At 30.9% G+C, this 22,889-nt stretch overlaps 2 protein-coding genes across 7 annotated transcripts in view; one reads left to right on the forward strand and one right to left on the reverse strand.

The window, feature by feature from the left end:
• The window catches only part of Nup358 (Nucleoporin 358kD), a 59,285-nt gene that overhangs the window by 33,921 nt on the left and 2,475 nt on the right, over nt 1-22,889 (forward strand). For 2 of the 3 annotated variants that reach the window (XM_024358883.2, XM_067052251.1), the window contains exons 30-31: nt 16,753-16,963; nt 17,128-17,650. In XM_024358883.2, the coding sequence (XP_024214651.1) occupies nt 16,753-16,963; nt 17,128-17,147 (231 nt within the window). In that variant the 3' untranslated portion in view covers nt 17,148-17,650. Of the gene's footprint in view, nt 1-16,752; nt 16,964-17,127; nt 17,651-22,889 lie in introns of those variants that run through there. The other variant, XR_010844773.1, reaches the window with a different exon arrangement.
• Nucleotides 676-15,526, reverse strand: LOC106685145 (uncharacterized). Of its 4 annotated transcripts, none has more exons than XM_014427678.2 (4): nt 15,425-15,526; nt 12,120-12,342; nt 10,061-10,273; nt 676-4,957 (listed from the first exon to the last, which is right to left on the reverse strand). In XM_014427678.2, exons 2-4 carry the CDS (start codon nt 12,282-12,284, stop codon nt 797-799), a joined length of 4,539 nt encoding a protein of 1,512 aa, XP_014283164.1. In that variant the 5' UTR covers nt 12,285-12,342; nt 15,425-15,526; the 3' UTR covers nt 676-796. The 4 variants fall into 4 exon arrangements, with proteins under 4 accessions (XP_014283164.1, XP_066908353.1, XP_014283163.1 ...); XM_014427677.2 differs by lacking the exon at nt 15,425-15,526 and adding an exon at nt 14,407-14,869 and having other exon boundaries at nt 684-4,954; XM_014427676.2 differs by lacking the exon at nt 15,425-15,526 and adding an exon at nt 14,407-14,869 and having other exon boundaries at nt 684-4,957.

A 22,889-nucleotide genomic window follows, 5' to 3' on the forward strand; every position in this document is an offset into this window, starting at 1 on the left:
TGATAATTGATAAGTCTAAAATAAAACCTATTGGCCAATGCTATTCGTCTCCTTATCTCTGGTGAAACATTATTGTTGGTAATGACTTGTGATCCGAGGTACTCAAACTCCTCAACTCGTTTGAAAGAGTGATGACCAATCTGGACAAACTCTTCGTTAAGCTTTGTTGATCAGCAATCATATATTTGGTTTTGTTGGTATCACCTGTCAACTAAACATCACCATTTGGTGACGTTCACAGGTTGTCTTATAGTCTTCAAGGCTGATTAGTTCTCTATTATGGTAAAAAATAATTGAAAGGCTCCCTTTAAAGAACCTCTTTCTGACAGATACAAGTAATGAATAGTTATTAATTCTTAACAAAGGTTATGCACATAAACTGAAAATATATTAATTGGGTCAAAGTTAATACTTTTTTTTCTTTTTACCCCTGAAAAGATAGAAGAATTATTAGTGAGAACCTTATTAGAGAGAGCTCTTCGATTATGCCTTCCAAGTATATCTATAATGGTCATTTAAATTGTACATTTAATCTTTAATAAATATACCAAAGTGAGTGTTGGAGATATTCGAGATGTGCCTACTATTTAAGTTTGAGAAAAATCTGGTATTAGTTCTGTTTCTAGAAATAACTTCTAATTCTATGCTGTTAATTACTAATATCTTAGGATGAAAATTTTCTTGTTAAGAATAAAATTTGTCTTTTATTAAAATAATTGATGAATTAAATAAAGATTATATTTTTTCTTTTTAAAATTTGTTTTGATAATATTGGCACCATATGTATTGTTGTCATTCAAAGAGTGTCTAGATTGTTGGGTTGGTTTGCTCCAAGATGATATTTCAAAACTTCCCTCATATTACCAAAGCTATCTTGAAGTTCTTTTCCAGTGTTTAAGACTTTGCGCACTGATTCCTGATCATTCCATATTTCAGACTTTAACATTTTAAGAAGTCGGGTTATGTCATTAATATCATTTTCAGTCACTAAATTGATCTTTTTGTTTAATAAACCATCTAAAATAGAAGTATATTCCATTTCTTCTATTGCCCTATTAGTCTTTTCTCTGACTTCTTTTGTTAGAAGATAAGCGATACCAAAACAGCTCGCAAAGTAAGGAGGAATTTGCTTATTAAGAAGAGCTGTTCTTTGAGTTTGATATTTTTGGATTATTTTAGAGATTTTCCTTTCTTTGATTGCAACCCTAGCTGCATGAAGAACTATGAACTGTTTGACATAATTTATGAAACTTTCATCTGGTGTTTTTATTATTATATTTCCACGCTTGTATAGTATCGAAGCTATATCTTGTACATTATCGAATGAAATGTGTTCCCATGGTCGAACTTTATGGCACTTACATTTTGGATGGTGAATTTGATTGTCAATCATATTTTTATAATCCTCTATAAGTTCTACTATTTTATTGTAAATGTTTTCACAGATAAATGTTTTAATTACTCTCATAGTCAATGTTTTAGGTGTAATTAAGTAAGATCTTGGTTTTGAATCAAATGGAAATACCCAGGATTTCCCATAAGTTGATGGAACATTATGGGACATTGATGCTATTGGTGCTGAATATGGCATAATCCATTCTTCAGAGACTGTTTCCGTTGGAGATAGGAAAATTGAGTCTTTAAATGGTGTACTCCAAAATTCTTGTACATATGAATCTTTGATAGTTTTATTTATTTCTTTTATATTTGCCAACCGAGAATGTGGAAAGATTTCAATCCCTCTTAAATCTCGCCTTAGGAAAAAAAAATTCACATTATCTGTTAGATGTTTTAAACAAAACTTATTATTTTCGGACAATGCATACCTGTAATGAAGAAAATTAGTAGTGTCAATTTTAAGTTCATTTCCATGAATATCACTTGTCAAAAATTGTATAAGTGGTGGGTCTGGACTATCGTTAAATTTTAATGCATGTGGCATTATTACTGTGTGCTGGAAAAGTGAATTTTTCATGAACTTATCTATTACAAACCTATCCTTTTTAATCCCAATGTTTGTTCCATTTGCAAATTTTATATCATAATTTCCATTAGAATATAAGTATATCGTCGTGTTCATTGGAAATCTAATGATTGTTGATTTAGTTTCACTACAGTTGTAAGTAGTCGCAAAATTTGGGTGTTCAATGAATACTGTTCTTGTTATGCTTACGTATCCTTCGTTTTCTAGTATACCTTTTTTCATTGGTTGATCTTTAATTTTTTTTTCTTGAGCTGGATGTTCTATTTCTGAAATATCACTCATTATCATGAAATCTGAATAACCTTGAAACCATTGGAGTTTTTCTTCTAAAGGCCAATCACAAAATACTTCCTCTGGACTTACTTGTACTAATGTTGTAAACCTTGTGCCATCATTAAATTCGACAACTTGGGAAGCATCACTTTTCTGTACAATTGTTGTTCCATTAGACATTTCACTCACCTTGTAGTCATTTAATACATCTGTACTATTTCTTATATTTATTTTTCCATCTGATTCTTTCTTTCCATCTTTAAATGATTCTACTTTACCATCTGTGTGGAAAATTTTGTATAGAACTGGTACAATTTCTCTTTTTATTTTTTCATAAATGGAGCGTGTCCGAACATCTCTCTTTTGTGTTTTAGTTTTTCTCCAAAAATATTTCTGGCATATAATTTTTTCACCTGTTGGAAACAAGATTTCAAATGTTTTATTGTTTATAAATTTAATTACATTATTATTAGGAAGGTTAAGGCGATATAATTCATTTTCGATCAGTTTACAACTAGGACCTTTCGTTAAATATCTGTGTTTAATGTAGACTGTTTCTGTTTTTGGAAGTGTATTACATTCCATGAAATAACCTGATGGCCATGATGCTGACAATGTGAATGTACTCAGCCTATTGATTAAAGGATGAGGTGAAGATTGGATTTGACATCTCTCTAATTCTTCAGCCTTCTCAACTTTGATGGAATCATTTTCATCTATTGAAGTGTTGCGTTTTTCTTTCATCTCAATACTTTTCTGTGTTTCTTTCCTTGAATTTCTGTCGGTATCTACTTCTGAATCACTATAATTACCTCGTTTAGTAAACTTTGTGTATTTTGCTGTGTATTTCTTAGATTCTTTTTGTTGAAAAGAAAGTATAATTCCTGTTCTGTGATGAATTTGAAATGAAATTGGATCTTCATTTACATTTAAACTAGTACTGTAATACATCCTGTGGCCACAAGTTAATAGTTCCAAGTTCATAATTTTCTTTTCATATAGCTGGTGCTGAAAATGAATTCTAACTTTAGTTCCATGTCTGAACATAGCTTCTATAGTTCTTGAATAAAATTGCAGCCTTTTTCCAGGCCCGACATTATAAATTTTAGAAACAGTTTGCTTATGCTTGATATCTTTAGGCTGTAATATAACAGTTTTGTTCACCCTCTGAACCTCCTTACATCTTTCATCTTCTTCCCAATCATCATTGGAACTAAGTGACGACTGTTCTTCATCTTTCTTTACGGATCCCAAAGGGATACTAAATGAACTGGAATCAATCAAAAGAACAGGAGTGACTTTCACTGGAGGATGAATAGGATCAGTTATCCCATTTTTTAGTAAATGAAGATCTGATGGGAATGTTTCAGGAATATTAATTTTTTGGAATTGTTTCAATGAAAGATTAGCCCATTCCTTTTCCTCAGGCAAAGAATACTTAACAAAGTCACGTAATGTGATGGGTGTTTGCATTACACATGTTTTATAATCATTTTTTGGACAGTTGTAGAACTTGAATAAGTATCCATCAAGCAGTGGTATATATTTTGTTTCGACAGTATTATGTGTTGTAGTCATTTTATATAAAGTTTGAACCATAACTTCAGGGTGCATTTCTTCTATTGCATTTAAATTTTGTATTAATGTATGGTTCTGGTTAATTTTTGTTTCATTTATACTATCCAAGACAGCCTCTATTAAATAATGTGTATCAATGTCGGTGGATTCACCTTTGTTCTCTGTCATTTGATTGTGTGGATCAAAGTTGGGGCCAAAAGGATTTCTATCAATTATTGCTAATAATATAAGTAGTTCAGCTAATTTTTTTCTGTCTCTAATACCCACTGCATTTCTGAACATGTGCATATGTTGTTTTCTGTGATCCTTTGTTATAGTTTTATTAATATTCCGAAATAGATTTTTGTATTGCATACTTAATAGACGAAATGTTTTTTGTGTGATAAATTTGGCTGTTTCTCCTAGATGATAACTTTTTAGCCTTGCAGTATCACCATAGAGAATCGTTCTTGGTTTATAATCATTTAAACTATCTTTTATTGTCAAGACATCATGAAGTAAGTTGAGTTCCTTTAAATTTGTCAGTAAACTTTTTTGTTTTTGTATTATCTTTTTACCTTTATGCTTGGCTAAGATGTCTTCATAGCCACTTTTTTCCCCAAATAACACAGATATTTGTGCAACTATACTATCAAATATAATGGGAATATTAATTGATTCATTTGGAATATGTTGCAGTATTCTATTGTAAACACTCATTTTCTCTAATTTACACTTCCCTAATGGATCTAAGCTGGTAACTTCCATTGAAGACATATATTTTTCATAGAGGACATTAAGATCATATTGGTTATATAAAACATGACACATTTCATCGTATAATAATTTTTTAAATATTTGTTTCCAATTTTTGTCTTTGAAATCTATTTTATCCAAGGGTGGTGTGTATATTGCCAAGGTAGTTTTTGCATAAAATGATGTTTTTTCTGGGTGCTGAATTTTACTGATCAAACCAGACCAAAAATTGTTGATATCTGTTCTTTTTTGTTCATTTAAATTGTCTATATGAAATGGCCGCCTCTTGTTTCTTTTTTTCATAAAGTAGTCATTTGACATCTCCTGCAGTATGTTTTGATTTGAATTTTTTTCTTTTGTATTATCATCTTCTCCTACTTTTGTCTGCTTTAAAAGAAATGACTTGTTAGTTTGTAAAGAATACAGTTTATGATTTCTTTTTATAATTTTGTATTTTTTACTGTCAATTACTTTTTAATTATGTTGTGAAAATATTTTTTTTTTTTGGGGGGGGAATTAAATTGGTGAAATTATTATGCTCTTATATTATATTCTAACATTTTTTTATGTTTTTGTAATTTAGCCTTCCCATTTGATGTAATTTGTTGTGATCTCTATTAGTATCTTTGTAATGATATATCATAATAATACAGAAAATACAAAGTGGGCTTTATTGTCTTAGAGTAGAAAGCAAACATTCAATAAATAAATTAAAATGAAACAATTTTAAACCAAAATGTAACTTCTAAAAATAATAAATTGAAAAAATTAGGAGTAAAACTATTAAAGTTATATTTTTGTGAAGAAGAGGTTTCCCACTGACTACCTCTGCCTTAACCAAATTCATACTTCAGTATTGACAAACTTGTAAAATTATCTACGATTAACTAATTATTATTGATAATTTCAAACTTTTACCAGTTCTAGAGTGCAGATCTTGTTCAGGCATAGGTGAAAACAAATTTCATCTTAGCTAAAATGTTACTTCGTCAATTTTATCTCCAATCTGATGTTATGTTAACGTGAAATTCAAAGTGAGAGCTACCATGTATTGAAACTTCTCTGCACTGACTTCATAACTGTTTTCATAAAACAATGTCCTCTAGATGTCTGTTCCTTATAGTTTGAAATTGAACCAAATAGGTGTTAAAAAATGCTGATTTTAAACTGAATGAGTGCAGATCTACTTAAATTGTGATTGCCATACTGGTTGGGCCTCCTCCCCTCTCCTCTTCTCCAACTGCAGATTTATTTTTTTGCATTTCAGCCATTCCTTAACTTTCACATTTGACATTTGTGTAATATAGTTGGATTTTTTCACCTCTTCCTGATTATTTATAATGTTGGTATTTTGTTTAGGTTATTTCCTGTTTAATTAAAAAAAAATTGGGTCTCATTATGTATTTGTTTTTCATTTAAACACTTCTTTGACTCATTTCAACTCAAATATAAAGTGTGTTTCTATGTATTTGTATTTTTATTTTATTTATTTATTTCTTTTTTATACGAGGGTCGGTAGAATCTTCAAAAGTCACGGATAGTTTCATACCTAGCCGTCTGTGGGAATTTTACCCACTAAAACCACTGCCCTACACCTGTTTATTCCTCTCCACGGGACCGCCGCTTGGCATTACTTCATGAAGGGAAACGGCTGAGTGCCGCCTCGCTTTCTTCACATGGTTTTCACATTTCTATGCTAGTCATGTCTCCTAGCCCTCTCTTCCTCTCTCAACCTCTTGAGCATGACTTTGGTGAATTTCTTCACTGCGTTCCAATGCTGGTCTGAGCGTAGCATATGGCTCACCACATTTACTGGTGTGATGCATCCTCCACACACTCTCCAATTCACTTCTTTCTGCCACAAAGCGAATGCAAGCAAAAAATATATGCTACACTGTTTCCTCGGCAGTCTGACATCCAGGGCATTCTTCGGTGTTGTCCAATTGGATCGGTATTAGTATGCATGGTTATATAAAAATCCACAAGGCTAGGTTTTGTAAGGCCTACCCTATGGGTCTGCATCCACCTCATCACAGAGTTCTCTCCAGCACCATCATTAGCTTTCTTTAACGGCTTGTCGTGGGTTCCTTCCAGTTCTCTTGAACTCTTCCCGATGCACAGAAAACTTTGGAAGATGTTTCGCTCACTGGTAACGTTTTCTTGCTTGGTTTCAACACCAGTGAAGATAGGCAATAATATTTGTCCACCAGATTTTGAATGGGCCGTAGCTGCATCACAACCCCCTGATATAAAAGAGGTCAGTATATGCACCTTTTCTTCGGCTGACCCTTTCAATTCACATTCATCCTCCAGCATTAAAGTGAACGCAGCGCCATCAAAAGTCTTCGTGTTTCAGCCATTGGTTCTCCATCGACAACTCTTCTTTCTTGTAGTTGTATCCAGTGTAATCAATATAGCCTGGTGATCACTGTTTGTATAAAATCCATAAACCTTCCAAGTTGCAATCCGATGCTGGCGACCACTCACAAACGTCAAATCGATGAAATCGACAACTAGCCTCTAAGACAATGCGATCTAACAAATTCTCAAAGTCTTCGATTGTGATACTGGAATAGGCGTAACAACTAAAGAAGTATACGTTGTTGACCTTTCCCCATACAAAGCCGGAGTGCGATGCAGTATTCACTTCCTGGACAGCTTGGGAATTACAGTCCCAAATAGCAGCTTTACCACTGCCATCGGATACTCACGAGTTGCCATCCAGATTTTTATATTGTTCGCAGAGAATAGCGACGTCGATGTGCTGTTCCCGTACAGTTTGGTAGAGGAGATCCTGTGCAGCTTCACAATGGTTCAAATTCAGTTGGAGTATTCTCATCTGCGATGTTGTTGGGTTGGATCATTGTTCTCAATGCTGAACGGAAAGCTGGACACTTACTACTTCCGCTGGGGTGGTCAGCATCTCCATTTCCCGCACATAGTGCGCATTGCGGTTTCTGGTCATAGTAGCTTTGAGACCCGTTTTCCACAGTTTCGACATAGGGAGGTCCTATCCTTTCCAACACAATTCCGAGCTATGTGTCCGTACTCCCAGCAACGGAAACACTTTGCAACTCTAAGTCTTTCAGGTATACGTCTAACAAGAAGGCCTACTCGAACCTTTCCTTGAGACATAACCTTCCTAGCCTGGAGAACCGGAAGTGAAATAACCGCTGTTTGTCCGCACTTCTGCCCCTTCGCCAAGCACATCCTCCTTTGAGCTTTTTAGTGCAGCAAGAGATTGCTCTTTCTTCCGGCCTAATTAGAGTAGCAGATCACCTTTATTAATTTTCCGAACCTTGGTGGTTGAAGAGGCCATTTCCACCATCACCGGATCTTCTCTCACCTTTCGCTGGACATTTGAGTAGGACTGGCTCTCCAATATTTTTGCAATGACTGCATCAGGCCTCGGAGGCTTAGGGCGAGGTTTCTTTCTCGATCTTTTTAGCACTTCTTGCCATAGTTCTTCCTGTTGTTCTTCTTGTTGAACTGCATTAGATCTATGAGGGCGATATACATTATGATGCACCAATGGTGCATTGCGTTGTGCGGTTTTCTTCTTGTTTTTTCTTTTATCGCCTGCCAAAGAAGGTGTTGTTACTGTCTCCTCTGACTTTACAGCATTCTTCCTCGGTAGACTGACCTCCCTCGTTTGGGTGTGGCCATCTGCAGTTTGAATAGGGAGGGCAGCTGTTTCCAACTTTTCAAAGTATAGTTGGATTTCGCATGCAAAACTCCTTATCTTACCATGGACATTATTCTTGGTGCGAATGAAGAAGAGAAGCTGCTTAATTTTGCTCCTAAGAGATTATGCATCACCTCAGTTGTGGTTAGTCTTGTGGCATTAGATGCTACAATGGCCAAGTCTCCCACCGTTGCAGTACTGCAGTTGTATGATGATGGCGCAGAGGAACCCGCTTTCACATTCCCTACCGACACCGGTACTGGGTTTCCGTGCCCCTGCACCGTAGCACTATTGATGTTACTTTCCATAACACATTTTTTTTATTTTCGCATTTTATACCTCCTGCTAGGTTTTGGAACAGCCGCCTCTAACCTGATGAACAGACGCTGACTAGTACGCCGCCTATTCTAGAAACCGTCACTTCTGGATTTGATTCTAGTTTTGGTCCACCCCTGGTATTTTATTTCCCCGGTTCCCGCCATATCTGGTGAGAATCCCTCTATCCGCCACCTGAGGAAGCGCCCGATGGGAGACTAGCTACTCCGCACGGAATTCATCCTCTAGTACGTATGTGTGCGTGTGTGTAAATATGTACGTATATATGTTTGTATGTACGTCCATTTATTTATTTCTACCTGAACTATACTAGGTTGACACAAAAAAAAGCATAGTTTAGTTTAATGTTGGTTAGAAGTTTCAAAATTTGGTTAAATATGTTGCTAAAGTATGACAAAGCTATGCTGATATTTCTAAATTTAGATTCACTGAAATCTGTATTTATGTATATAGTCTTGTTTAGTTTTAGCTGGTGGTAAACTTCAAGACTATAAACTTCTTTTGCTTCTAGGAAACAAAATCAGTTTGTATAATCTTTAATACAATGAAACACTAGTGCAATAATAACCAAATTGAAAACCATATTTGAGGGTTATTTTGTTATAACACCATGTTTTAACTGTAGAAACCAACTCATTACCTAAAAGTGGGGATGGGTTAGAGCCTGAAGCTTCTATACATGTATTTAACAATTATTTTTGCTAGTAAGCTGTTATTTTTGAACTATCTTCTTCAGATTTTGATCATTCTTTAGTTTAGTTTCATAATGCATTGTTACTAATGTCTGAATATTGTTATGGTAAGAAAGAGTAATCTCTTACATAACTGAAAATAAAACAATTGGTTTCTGTTTTTATGTGGTTATAAATCCTCTGATGTTTACAACTGCTCCAATTGTTCATAATATTGTACTGATTGAATGTACCAAAAAGAATATATATATACATGAAACCACTGGGGAAAAATGAGATAACTCAATTTAAAAAAAAAAAGTATTGTATTTGAGGATGGTGGACACAGTGGTAAAGTTAAAGCATGAGAAAAACAAGCATAAATGGGTCTAAATAATTTTTGAAGAATACATAAGAGTTAGTAGGAGAAATAAGGTAACATGGCTTATAAATTGTCGTTTTGAGTCTTAAATATCATCTTATTTCAAAAATTAATGTGTAGGATACCTAATCACTGACAGGTAAAACACAAAGATGTCTTGTTTTCCTCTGCTCAGCTAGTCCTTCAAAATTTTATCCCATTCTATATTATTTTACATTTTTTCAATTTTGAAACTATACCAGATTCTACATTTCACATAGAATCAATAGCTTTTTTTTAAAAAAAAAAAAAATTTGACTTGTCTCTTGTAAAGAGTACTGAAAGATTCCAAGATAAACTTTGTTCTCCTGAACAAAAAGTAAAGAAAAAGTGAGATAACTAATTTTTCTCCTGTGTGCTTCATATGTTATTGTTACCGAATCATTTCCAACTTTGACGACACAATGGACTGGAACTCCTAAAACTTCAATAAGTTCAGTAGGCAGCTGAGGGTCGTAGATAGTAGTAATGGCGATGTATACTTGAGGTCCTGCTATCGGATGATCATCAATAAATCTTAAATCTCTCTCCTCTAGCCGAGTGTTTAGTTCTGATTCTGGTCGTCTGATACCATATACCTCATTTTTATCCTGACAAATTTATTTTTAAGTCATTAAAATTACCTTAATAGGTAACAAGTATTAAAACTAAATATTTTATTTGTGCCTGAATGCTGTATATTATGATTTTCTGTGTTCTAAAGATAGAAAAGCAATTCAATTTCTGACTTAAAATAATATAGCAAATCCTCTGAGGAATACTTACAAAATGTTAAATCTAAATTCTTTAAAATTTTCATTTATATGAGGTAATGATACAAGTTGATATGGACTCTACTGGCTTTAATTTAAGTACACAGCTCTGGCAGATAGAATATTGTAGTGATATTTTAAGTCTCTTGTCAAAAAACAAAAAGTATTGACTGTTACCAGAAACAGAACAAGAACATAGACATTAGAAATTGAACAATGGAAAGTAAATATTATGAAGAATATAGAAAAAGTTGATTAATATTAATAATGTAAAGAAAACATTGTTATTTTGATGATAGAAGAAAATATATATTTTTTTGTATGTAAAAACTTAAATTTATGTCATAAGTCCAAATAAATAATTATTATTACTGTTTATAAATAATTCTTTTGAAATATAGAATTATTAGATGTTTTAAATAGTATATATTGATGCATTTTGTAGATGAATAACATTTATTTAATCATTTTTATGTGAAATGAATATCTTTAGTTTTGGCGTTGTAAATTTGAATATTTATACATTAAAATAATTTTTATTAACACTGGAAAAGTACAATCTAATCTAAATAAAACAAACGCTAATTGCTGTGTGACCGCCTATTATTTTTGGTCTCAAAATAGATACAACTGACTTAACATGACGGGTGAAGCTGGAGTTTTGCAATGATTCATGTCCATTCATGAGGTAGGATACATAGGCAGTGTGTATTTGTTGTTAGATGGTAATTATTTTTCTGAGAGGATTTAAATTTGTTTATGGATTTTTGTTCATGTACTTTTTTATTTGTATAAAGTTATAGTTTCCATTGAATACTATGATGGCTTTTGCAAGGGAGCTATTTTAATTTCAATTAAAAAAAAAATTATTATAATTTGGTTCCTCTGTGATATTTATTGAATAAAAGCATTTGATTTGAGCATAAATTAAAATTACTGAGAAATGATACTGTAATTTTATAGTAGGAAGATCTGAAGAGGTTAGTAAATAATAAATGTTTAGGATTTAGATCTTTCATTTATCTCAGATTGTGATGATCTTTAGTATTATTATGTGATCTTTTTGTTGATGATTTTGGAAATATGGTTACCCTCCTATAACTTCCTGTTTCCCTAGCAAGAGGCTATAACCTGCTTCATATCGGAACAATTTTAAGTCATCTTCCCTGAGATAGACTATCCACATAGCAAACCTGTGGTTTGTGGTTTCATTAAGACCGGCTAATTCCTGATTAAGATAAATAGTAGGATCCTCTCCTATCATCTACAATTCACTTTGAACCCACTTCACGGTGTGGAACCTATTGAGCTAACCCAGCAATTTCAGCACCTTCAGTGTTAACATATATCTTGGTATGTTTAAAGACAGTCGAATAGTAATAGGTAGACTGAAATGTTAATCAAAGAAAAACATCCTTTGTATATTATATTACATTCATAATAACATATTACATTAATTTATTGGAGTGGTTGATTTATGAAATCTAAATGAAATATTTCAATTATCATTTTCTGTTACAAATAAAATTAAAATAAAAAATGTTGTATCCAATAAATAATGTGTTAAAATAAAGTTGAGTATTGTGACACTCTATTATTTTGATAAACAAAGAAAAAGTTTGATGTAGCTCTTCTGCTTTCATTTAATATTTGTATTCATATTATATATTTGTGTATTTATTACCTCAATTTTATTAGTTTTCACCAATTCATCAATTTTTTCAGCAGTTGGTTCTGAACTATCCTGTTCAAAGGCTTTTTCCAAACGTTTCAGTTTTTCTTCTTCAATGTCTGCTTCATACAACTTCATTTGATTATGGACATTTTTTAGCCGTCTTATTTCATACATGATAAAATAAGCTAGGAACTTTGTCGGTATTTTCCCATCCAAGTCGTAACCTGCATAACTTTGAAAAAATAAATATATCTTTATTACATGATTATGAAAATTAAATTTGATCCTAATTCATATGAAAGATAGTGAAAAGACTAACACTAATAATATACAAGCTATCAAGTAATATACATTTGTAATTATGCGTTGAAATTATTGTGTAAGGTAATGAGATATTGTTTTATAGGAAAAATATAGTGCCTGAAAAATATTGAAAATTGGAAAATCTACTTTTTCTCATTAGTTAATCTGTAAAAGATTCCATTTGTGGATAGGTACTGAGTATTTGTTTTGTTAACACATGTTATAGAGGGTTGATTTTCACTTTATAAAGGTTATCATGAAAATTTGTTGCTAGAAGGTAAATTATTTTTTCTGAGAGGATTTTAAATTTGTTTATGGATTTTTGTTCACGTACTCTTTTAATTGTATAAAGTTATATTTTCCATTGAATACTATGATGGCTATTTCAAGGGTGCTATTTAAATTTCAATTTAAAGAATTGAACACTCCTCATTATGATGGGTATTTTTTCTTTCACCTTCCTAACTTTTATCACTTTTGAGGTAATAGGGATTTTATGTATGTATTCCTAAATTTTTCTGTTGTTAAACCTTTTTTCTCTTAGTCAATAACATTTTCTTAAATCTGTTCTGAATATTGGAGAAGTATGTCAAGAGATCTCCTGCAAAGGTTTTGCCTTCATCGTCAAATAAAAAGTTGTTGAATATATTGAATTCTATGCAAATGTTCAGAAAAAAATCTTAAGTTAATATTTATATCGGAGGGTGATGATCATATAAGCTTTGCAGTAAATGGAAGAAATTTGCTTAAATTTAATTATTTAGAAATACGTTTACATGATAGATCAGGTATTTTCATTGTTGAGGTGTAGAGATGAGGTACAATCCCGAAGATGCAAACGTTGGGAGAGAGGATACATGGTCATTGACCCCTGGCATCTACCAGCCATGACTAAGACAGTATAACTTTAATACCAAGCAGCCATAAAGAAAAAGGTTGCTTTAATAATGGCACATCTGACAAAAAAAAAATTGGATTTATTAATTAGATTATATCCCATGCTGGGGTTACCTTCTCAACAGGGATCATCCTACAGATTTTCACTAAGCTAAGTGACTCCAGTCTGTGTTACAGTCTATGGAATGTGTCAAACACAGAATAAATATTTTTTTTTGTTGTCAGGTTTGTCTCTATTAAAGCAAACCATTGATGCATATGTATATATTGTTATTTTTCCAAATTTGCTAAGAGACAATTCAATAAATCCAAGTTATTCCAGCCAAGGATATCAAATGAGCAAAACATAATATGATTAAATTGTGCATTGCCCATTGCTAACATTTTATTATCAATAAGTTTTGTTATGTGAAAAAAATACTATGGTGTCAAGATAAAATGCTACAGACTCGGGAAAAAATTATAATATTGTTATATTGTTTTTGGTTTCAGACTTTCATTTTGTTTAAACAGAAAGAAAATGAACTCGGTTTGTAAGGCTCATCTAAATGTTCCGTTTTTCTTATGTTGATGATCTGGAGGAGGTTGTTGTTTTGAGAATTTAGTCTTTTTATTTCTAGCCCTTTCTTTAATAAAGGGATCAATGCTTGGCCAACAAAATATATTTTGATGTAGCAGAAATCTGAAATCTCAACTACAAATCACATTTTCAATAAAAGATGTAGCACCTGGTATACAAATCTTTTGATAGGAGGAGAGAAGTGGAAGCCAATTAATTATTTTCAGTACTCTTTGATTTGCAAAGCTTCTTCTAATATCAGCTTAGCTTTTTACTTCTGAAAGTTTAACATTTCTAAAATTATAATAGATAAAGGATCTCCGTTTAATAATTTCCATTAATATTTTTCGACAGAAGGGAAAAGAGGAGTAGCTTATTAGTTTTTTATTGAAGTGTTATAGATGTATTTTTAATCTAGCTAAAGATGAGCAAATAATCTAAATCTTGTTTTTGTAACCATGATTCATTTCTACAAGAAGATAAATAATTTCTATGTTTTAAATTTTTACCACCACTATAGTTCATTCAGTGTAATACCTGGCTATTTGTGTACAAAGCTGTTTAAATGGTTTGTATTTGTTTGACCTTAAATTGTCATGTACCACATTTCTTATATATTCTTTTGAGATGACTTTTATTTTCCATCTTGTTCCGACTACTGAAGCTTCATTAAACATTTCTATTATACCATAATATTCAGGAGTAGCTTCAACAAAGATTCCAATGCAAAAAGTAAATTCTAAACCTTTTTTAATATTTGAATTGTCAATGTCTTTCATCCATAATGTTTCATCTTTCATTAAATTAATTTTATTTTTTCCTTTCCCTTTTTCTTCATTTTTATCATGTTCTAATATTTGCTTTTCTGCAGTTTTTTTAGCACCAGGCTTTTTCATGAATTAAAAAATATTAAAATATTGCAACTTATCTGCTTAATGAAATGTTTTATCTTAACTTCCTAAGTTTTTAACACAATAAAATTAATAACCTTAATATAAACACATGATTAAATAAAAAATTATTCTTTTAGTTCCAAGAAAAAAAGTTGTGTATATTTTTCGTTATCTTATGTTTTAATATCCACATTAATTTTTTTAATGGTTTAAAGAATTCATTGTTATAATTGATTCTTTATTTAATGGTTAAGAAGGCTTGAAGAAATAATGAAGTTTAGTCAAGCCTTTATGTCAATAACTTTTGGTGTCTTTGATTATTATGATTTCGGACGAGAAATTAGCACTAATATTTAATCATTAATGTTAGGAGATTGAGCAAAGTAAAAAATATCTTAAGAAATTTGCAAACTTTGCTCATTATTTAAAGTATTTGCTTATGACCTGCAGTTAACCAAAATTCTTTATTAGTAATTTGCCTGGCTTTTCATTTTTAACAATTTAATATAATCTCTTCCTGTCAAATCTAATGACTTTCGGAGTATTAGTAGAACACATGCTTCAAGAATCCCTGAGAAAGAGTAGGAAAAAAAGCTTAACTGTTATTTGTGATATCATTAAATTCTCTACAAATAAAAAACAAAAAATTATCAAAATCATACCATGATTAGGAAAGAGATAGCATTGCTTATACTTTGAATCAAAGTTGGGTGTATTGTATCTGCAATTTCAAATCCACAATACATGCCAAAAGCTCCTTCTCCCTCCTCCAAGGCTCAAAGTATTCATAAATACTGAATACATTTATAGAAACCTACAGGGTATTTATATAAATAAATACACTTTTATATAAATAGAGTCTAGGGACCGGGTATAGTGAGGTAATTTTTTAATCTTCGAAATGTCAGGGAGAAGTCAAGGAATCTGGGAAAACTGTATAAGTAATAAAAAATGGGCTTAGATTTTTCATAATAACTTTTAATTTTCTTTTTAAATTTGCCAAGTAGATGCCAGTTTAGCTCACATAATTATAATGGACACATAGTTAACTATATTTCATAACCAGTAATTTGTTGTCTGAAAATAGGATGAGCAGTTTGGACATGAATATATATATCCAGAAAAATACATTTGTGAATGAATCACAAAACATAATGAATGGAATTTGTTAAAATTGATGGTAGTTCCATTTTTTATATTAATCCTCAACTTTCCATCAGCTTTGGGCTGAATTGGGCTAGACCTTTGCTAAAGAAATATGGGTATGTCAAGGAGAATACACTATCACATACTTAAGTGAAAGTAGTGGACGATATTTGGTGAAATTGATTTTGGATCAGTTTTACACTGTTCACCAATAGCCCCGATGGGATTAAAAAAAAAATTCCATTTTTTTTAAATACATCATGGTTGGACTTTTCTAGATTTTTTATTTTTAAAAAAATATTAAAATAATTGAATATGCTTTAGAATAAATCGTTATGTAGCCATATGTTAAAATGAAATATTATTGGTATTAAAAAGTTTTTTACTTTTAAGAGGTGAAAGAAAACCCACTTTATTTGTTGGTGAAGAATTGCTTTATAACCATAATGATTATAGTATTTTGAAATCCAAGTGCGGTTTGATTTAAACCTCAAAAATGCGTTAGAAAATCAGGATTTTTTTTTCGTTTCAACAGTATGCGAATGAAAGTGTTCCATAGTGAACAAAGCCCTAAGGATGAAGAGTAAATTTTATTTGTGCAAAATTAAAAATATACATACTATGAACATTTTCCATTGTTTGCTGCAAACAATGAACCTTTGAGAGAAAGTGGTGAGTGGACACACCAGATGGCTTAGTATAATAATTAATATTGTTTATTTTAAAAAAAAGAGTTCTGTTATATATTTTAAGTTATTAGTTATTAAAGCGAGAACATAATCATAATCCTTTATATATATCTATGTTCTGTATTTCCATAATTTAATTTTTTTTTTTTTTTCAGGTTTACAAATTGGTTTGTAATCACCTTATACCAGCTGATTTTGAATTGAAAACTAAATCTGATAAAGCATTTTGTTGGTCTGCTCTTAATTACTGTCCTGATAAAAGTGACGATAAACCAGTATCTGAAAGTTTATGCATAAAGTTCAAAGATGAAAATCTTGCAAGAAAGTTTAAAACAGCTATTGAAGACTGTTTAAAATCACTAAGAGGTAATATATGTTTAATTTGTTTTTTCGTGTAATTGCTGCTGCCTGTACATTATTCCAGTCCCTGTTCCATTGTTTTTATTGGTTCCAGGATGATAAAGTGGTGTGAATTTATGTATTATTGAAAAGTAATTATGGCATTGATGGTGTTTCACTTTTTGTTTTAGAAAACGGCAGCAGTACATAGAAAAATATTTCACAAGGAAGTGTTGAGAAAATTGAGGAATCATAAAACAGAAAAGGAGAAAAAAAAAAAAATGGATATGTTGTAAGCAAACCTTGTGTTTTTAGTCATAACAACATAGGTGATGTATTTTAGCTAAGTATGTTATTATTCTGAGGTGAACAAATTTTTGTCACTTCTATTTATATTTAATGTGATAAACTAGTGTAAAAATTAATGGATATCTAGATAATTGCCTTCCTATCAGTAAAGACTTCAATTCATATTTTTAATTTTCATTTGTAAATTGTATTTTTTTTAAATTGTATTTTTTTTTAAATTGTATTTTAAATACAGATAGTAATCGTGTAGCATTGTGACATGGAATTGTATTATAATGTTGTATAATGAATATATGTAAATCATTTGAATTTAATTTGGTTATGACAAGATTATTGTTAAGTTGTAATAAACACATTGTAAATTCCATATCATATTTATGTTAAATATATGTTTCAAATTTTCTACTTTGTTTTTACATTTTATTGATTAGTCCATCAATTTCCTAAATGATATAAAATCATTCTTTTATTAATAATAAATTACTTTGTTAACAGTCCTCTTTTAGGGTCCTCACAATCAAATAGTGCAGGAAAATTAATAGAAGCCTTCATAGATTCCAAAAATTTAAGTTTCGGCTATCCAATATAAGATGAATAAGCAAACTTGGCAGCGGATTGCGTAATACCAAAGATTAGATCAAGTATTAAAGAGATCCCCATCCCTCGGTGGGTGAAGGAATGCTCCATCGCTATCAAAAGTAAAAAAGAAGCCTTGCGGAAATTAAGAAATAAACCTAGTTCAGAAAATTTAGAAAAATATTTTACAGCAAAGAAAGAAGCACGTTTTGTTGTCCAAAAAAGAATAAAAACAGTGTTGTCGAGAACTTGTGTCCCTGATCAGTGTTAATACTCCTGTCACTGACCTTTAGGGTGTAGTTAGGAAACTAATGGAAAAAAACACCCTTTCTACTTTAATATGCCCAAGTTGACTGATTGAATAATCACAGATCCCTAAGCCTTAGCTGATGCAATGGGAGGATACCTTAGCTAAATTTGTTCGGCCTCAACAGATATCATATTAAATTCCTGCAATCTGGATCAAGTCCTGTTCTGCCCGAGGCAATGCATTGAACCTGCCTTTTGCTTATTTCAAATTCAATCAAGCCCTAAAATCATGTAAAGAATGAACAACAAAAGAACAATTTTGTTGTTTAAGTTGGTTTGAATTCCCACACCATTTATATAAGTATCAAAATTCCAGTTTTTTTGAATTACATTTGACTGCCTATTGTACAAAAAATATTTCTCGTCTTCAGGTTTGTACTGGATCACCTTCGCTTACGTTAGAGTCTGAAATAAAAAATTATGTTTTTTGCTGAATTTTCATGCTTCCCAGTAGAAAACATTTATAACTTCAAAATCTTTGTGTTCATTACCCTTTTCCTCTCCTCCCCCAAGTATAAAGGAAGTTGGTATACCAATGTCACAAGAACTTTTCACTTAAAGCCCTTTCTGAACTCCATGTGACTGGACTGTTCCACAGAAACAAAACACTACAAAAATCATAACATGAATTGTTGGTAATTTCCTCCCCTTTAAGTTAATACTAGGTTACATTTTGTATAAAACACTTCCTTCGCATATTATAAATAAAAAAATTGTAATTTTTAATGTTCTTTTGATTTACACCTCCAGAAAAATGCACTTCAAAAGGTATGCATCTTATTTTCATTTAGTGTCAATCAGATTTTCTATAATGAGGCCAAAATTACCTACCTCTGTATGATCACTACTTTCTAGTATAAAAATGTTCACAAATTAGACATTCCTATTTGAAATGTGTCTACATAAAATCTATTGAAAGCCTTATGCTCTTAATCTATATAAATAGTTATTTTTTCATAATAAAACTAATTTACGAGTTTGTACTTTAATTAGATTTAAATTATTTTATTATTTGAATTTTTTAACAGAACCTTCATAACAAGGCAATACACATTCATAGAAAGGTGAAATGATTTTAACAAAAACAAATAATATATTTTAAATAACAATATCTTATTGTTATTTTACTATTTCACATTATATCTCAGCCATTTATGAATGAAGTTAATAAGAATATAATTAATCCATAGTAAATAATGAATAATTAATAACACGCATAAATAAATACGATTTAAAAGTTATACACCATTGGAACCCTGAAAAGGACTTAAAATTTAAAAAACGTTGAAATAGTAGTTCAACTAAGTGCCTACAGATAGCAGCACAAATCAAGAAAGGCAGAAAATGGTAGTTCCAATAAGCACCGCAAGAGGCCAGCACCATCCAGACGAATTTACGAAGTCGCACGAAAATTTTATTTTATATTAGGAGAGTAGGAACTCACAGGAGCTCTCTCGATCGGCCTGTACTGACAGTTGTTATCTCCTGTGAGTTCCTACTCTCCTAATACTAAATAAAATGTTTGTGCTGGACTTCGGAAAGGACTGTCTGGATGGTGCTGGCCTCTTGCGGTGCTTATTTGAACTATTATATGCCTGTCTTGATTTGTGCTGCTACCTTTAGGCAGTTACTTGAACTATTATTTAAGGAAAAATTTTTTGCAACGTTTCAACTTAATGGAATTCTAAATTAGAAATTGTCATGTTATTTTTTTTGTTTTATTGATGTATAATTTTTAAATATTATTTATTTATGGTGTTATTAATTAGCAATTATTTACTATAGACGAATAATTATTCATTTGTAATATACCTGATAGACTGAGGAGATAAAATGTGAAATAGTAAAATAACAATAAGATATTGTTATTTAAAATATATTATTATTTGTTCATGATGAAATAATTCCACCTTCCTATGAATTTTTGTTACATTGTTATGATAGATGTTTCAGAAAATTCAAATAATAAAATAACTTAATTCTGATTAAAGCACTAAGTTGTAAATTAGTATTATTAAGAAAAAATTACCTTTTACATGATTAAGAGTAAGACTTTTAACATATATAACATAAGCAAACAAGTGAGAAGTCTGTATTTAAATCCTGAAAATATAATTACTAAGAGGTAATATCCAAATAAAAAAAACTGGGCCAGAAAAATTCTCACACTGTTATCTCAATTTTAAGATATTTATTTAATAAATAATAAGTTTTAAAAATATACAAAATATATAAGTACTAAATTAATGAAATAAACTTTTTGCTTATTTATTATATACAGATAATTTTAGTATAGAAGTTTAGCACTGTTGTCTAAAACTAGGCATTAGAGAACTGAAATGCAAACCTTACATTTATAATTTATTTGTTGGTCTTCATCTCAATACAAAATTAATAGCATTCTGACTATGATGGATAAAAGCTAACATAGATCCATAAATTATAGTTCAAATATCAAAGTTTCATATCTTACCAATTATATACATACAGTAGTTTTGATATTTACATATGTATATATTCACTAACAGAGTATTTAAGTTTAAAGGAACTAAGGCTTGCGAAAGAGTATCACATCCAAAAACTAAAATACCAGAAAATTAAGTTCAGTGAAACTTGTATAACTGGAATCTCAAGGGGCCAGATATTTTTAACAGTTCAAGAGGCTTTTTGTTCATCCAGTTTTCCAAATAGGCTGGTTTAAAATGAGAGCTGTCTTATTTACAAAGGGCCCAGCTGAGAGCGGTCAAAATGAACCATTTTTCATTAATACAGATAAAAATTATATTTTATGTTTTTATATATATGTACTTTCACTTTTGAAAGCAATAAAAAACTCAATCAGTTACACAAACATAAAAAGTCAGTTATATTGATTTGTATGTGAGTGCTAATAGCTTTAAGGTGTTTCTCGGTGGTATAAATTAGATTAAATATATGTAGTCAGCATCATCAATATTTGACATCTCAAAATATTTATATAAGGTTTCTAATGTTTTTTCTCCACCACACTTTAAAACTCATCATTTTGTGCATTTTTATTCGCTTGTTTATCGTAAAAAGTATATATTAGTACAGCAAAACAAAGCATATGGGGAAGAAATTCAAAGGTGTCACAACCTGTCCAAACCTGATAAATTGTCTCACTTATAAAAGCTATAGAGCCACAAAAAATGAGAAAAAAATCTAAGAAATCAAATCTCAACTACAAAGGTTTAAAAATTTTGAGTAAGAGAGGTCGTATTTCAATGGGAAAGTGTCGGGACCTCATAATTATAGGTAGCAGAGGTTTCTCACATATCCAGGGCCCACTTAAGCAGGTTACAAAGCAATAAACAATGAGTTGAAAAACACTACTACCCTTTAACTGATATTTGTTTTAGTATAATTTCAACTGTTTTCATTTTATAGAATTAAATAAACTATTTCCTTGTTATTGTAGTATGTAATATCTTCTTCTTTTGTAAATCAATTATGTAACATTTCTGTTTTTCTTGTAATAAAAATAATTTCAAGTTTAAAGAACTTTGGTCTGAATCTATTGTTCAATAGACTTTATATAAAACAACATAAATTTATGAATGGATGCTGTTATACTGTAACAACATGGTATACACTGCTCCGGAAGTATGATGACACATCTGTAAAATTGACCTTATAGTCAAGGTGGACTCTAATATAAGTTTATTAGATGTTTGTGAATCCATATAATAGTAATTAATGGGATTAGCCATGGAAGGGATAATCCAATGCTATAACTCACACAATCTTCCCTTCAGGCAGAGCAAAGACACATTATTTCAATTATGATTTAGAAATGAGAGTGAGCAGTTGTCATTATTCTTCGGGGGCAGAAATATGTAAAAAAACATCTACAAACAAGGACATTTTCATGACCCTAATTTCACACTGTCTTGCTAGACTAACATTGAAACTAAAACCTAAAAATTAATATCTATAATGCATTTGAACTTAGAGAATTGCATTAAGGTAATCCACACAACCTACATCCCAAGAAATATATTATCAAGTTTTTTCTAGCCACAAAAAGTTTATAAACTCACGACCGTCCCCTGATCCTAGCTGTCAGATTTTACTGTAGCTTTTTAAGTATTTGTTCATAAACTTATGTATTTATTACATAGAATATGTAAATGACATATTAAACAATAAATTGCCATGCTTCAAACAGTTCTAAATCAGTAATACAGTAATTAGTTCAGTAAATTCATTAATTCAGTAAATTGTATTACTTGTAATTTTGAAAAATATACCCAATATATTACTTAGTAGAGCTGTGGTTTTATTTTATTTTTTATTTTAACCGCAGTCCTTTATAACTAAACAGAGGATACTCTAATTTCAGTTTCAGATTAATGAAGTTTATGATTATCAGTATTCCATTGTACTTTCATATTGGTAATTAGCCCATTTTATGGGTACTAATATGAGTCTGATGTTTATGAAAACTGGTGATAGACTGACTAATACATTAGTCAATCTTTAAGTTTCGACAGGTTAGAAATCTTATTGGTTTAGTAGTGAGTCATAGCTAATCTCATGCATGGTATTAATGCGTACAAAGTTGTGATCTAATAGATATACATATCGCTGCTTTGCTTAAAAAGTACATCTCTGACAAAAAAATAAGGTTTGGTTTTATTTTATATTGGACATATTTGTAAGCTAATACCATCGATTAGGTTTAAGTTCTCTACTAGGTTCATCCTACAGACTGTCTCAAAGCTTGTAGGGCAGTCAA

Source organism: Halyomorpha halys, unplaced genomic scaffold, assembly GCF_000696795.3.
Source record: "Halyomorpha halys isolate HHAL.00 unplaced genomic scaffold, Hhal_1.1 Scaffold664.1, whole genome shotgun sequence".
In the NCBI taxonomy this organism is placed as follows: domain Eukaryota; kingdom Metazoa; phylum Arthropoda; class Insecta; order Hemiptera; family Pentatomidae; genus Halyomorpha; species Halyomorpha halys.

Bases quoted from the DNA above. Each gene is read 5' to 3' on its own strand.
- LOC106685145 (XM_014427676.2), bottom strand. From the start codon at position 14,765: ATGAAAAAGCCTGGTGCTAAAAAAACTGCAGAAAAGCAAATATTAGAA. The intron at 12,343-14,406 runs GTATTACACTGA...ATTTTTTCAAAG, and splicing joins CTTTGTACACAAATAGCCAG to TTATGCAGGTTACGACTTGG. The intron at 10,274-12,119 runs GTAATAAATACA...TAAATTTGTCAG, and splicing joins TGAAAACTAATAAAATTGAG to GATAAAAATGAGGTATATGG.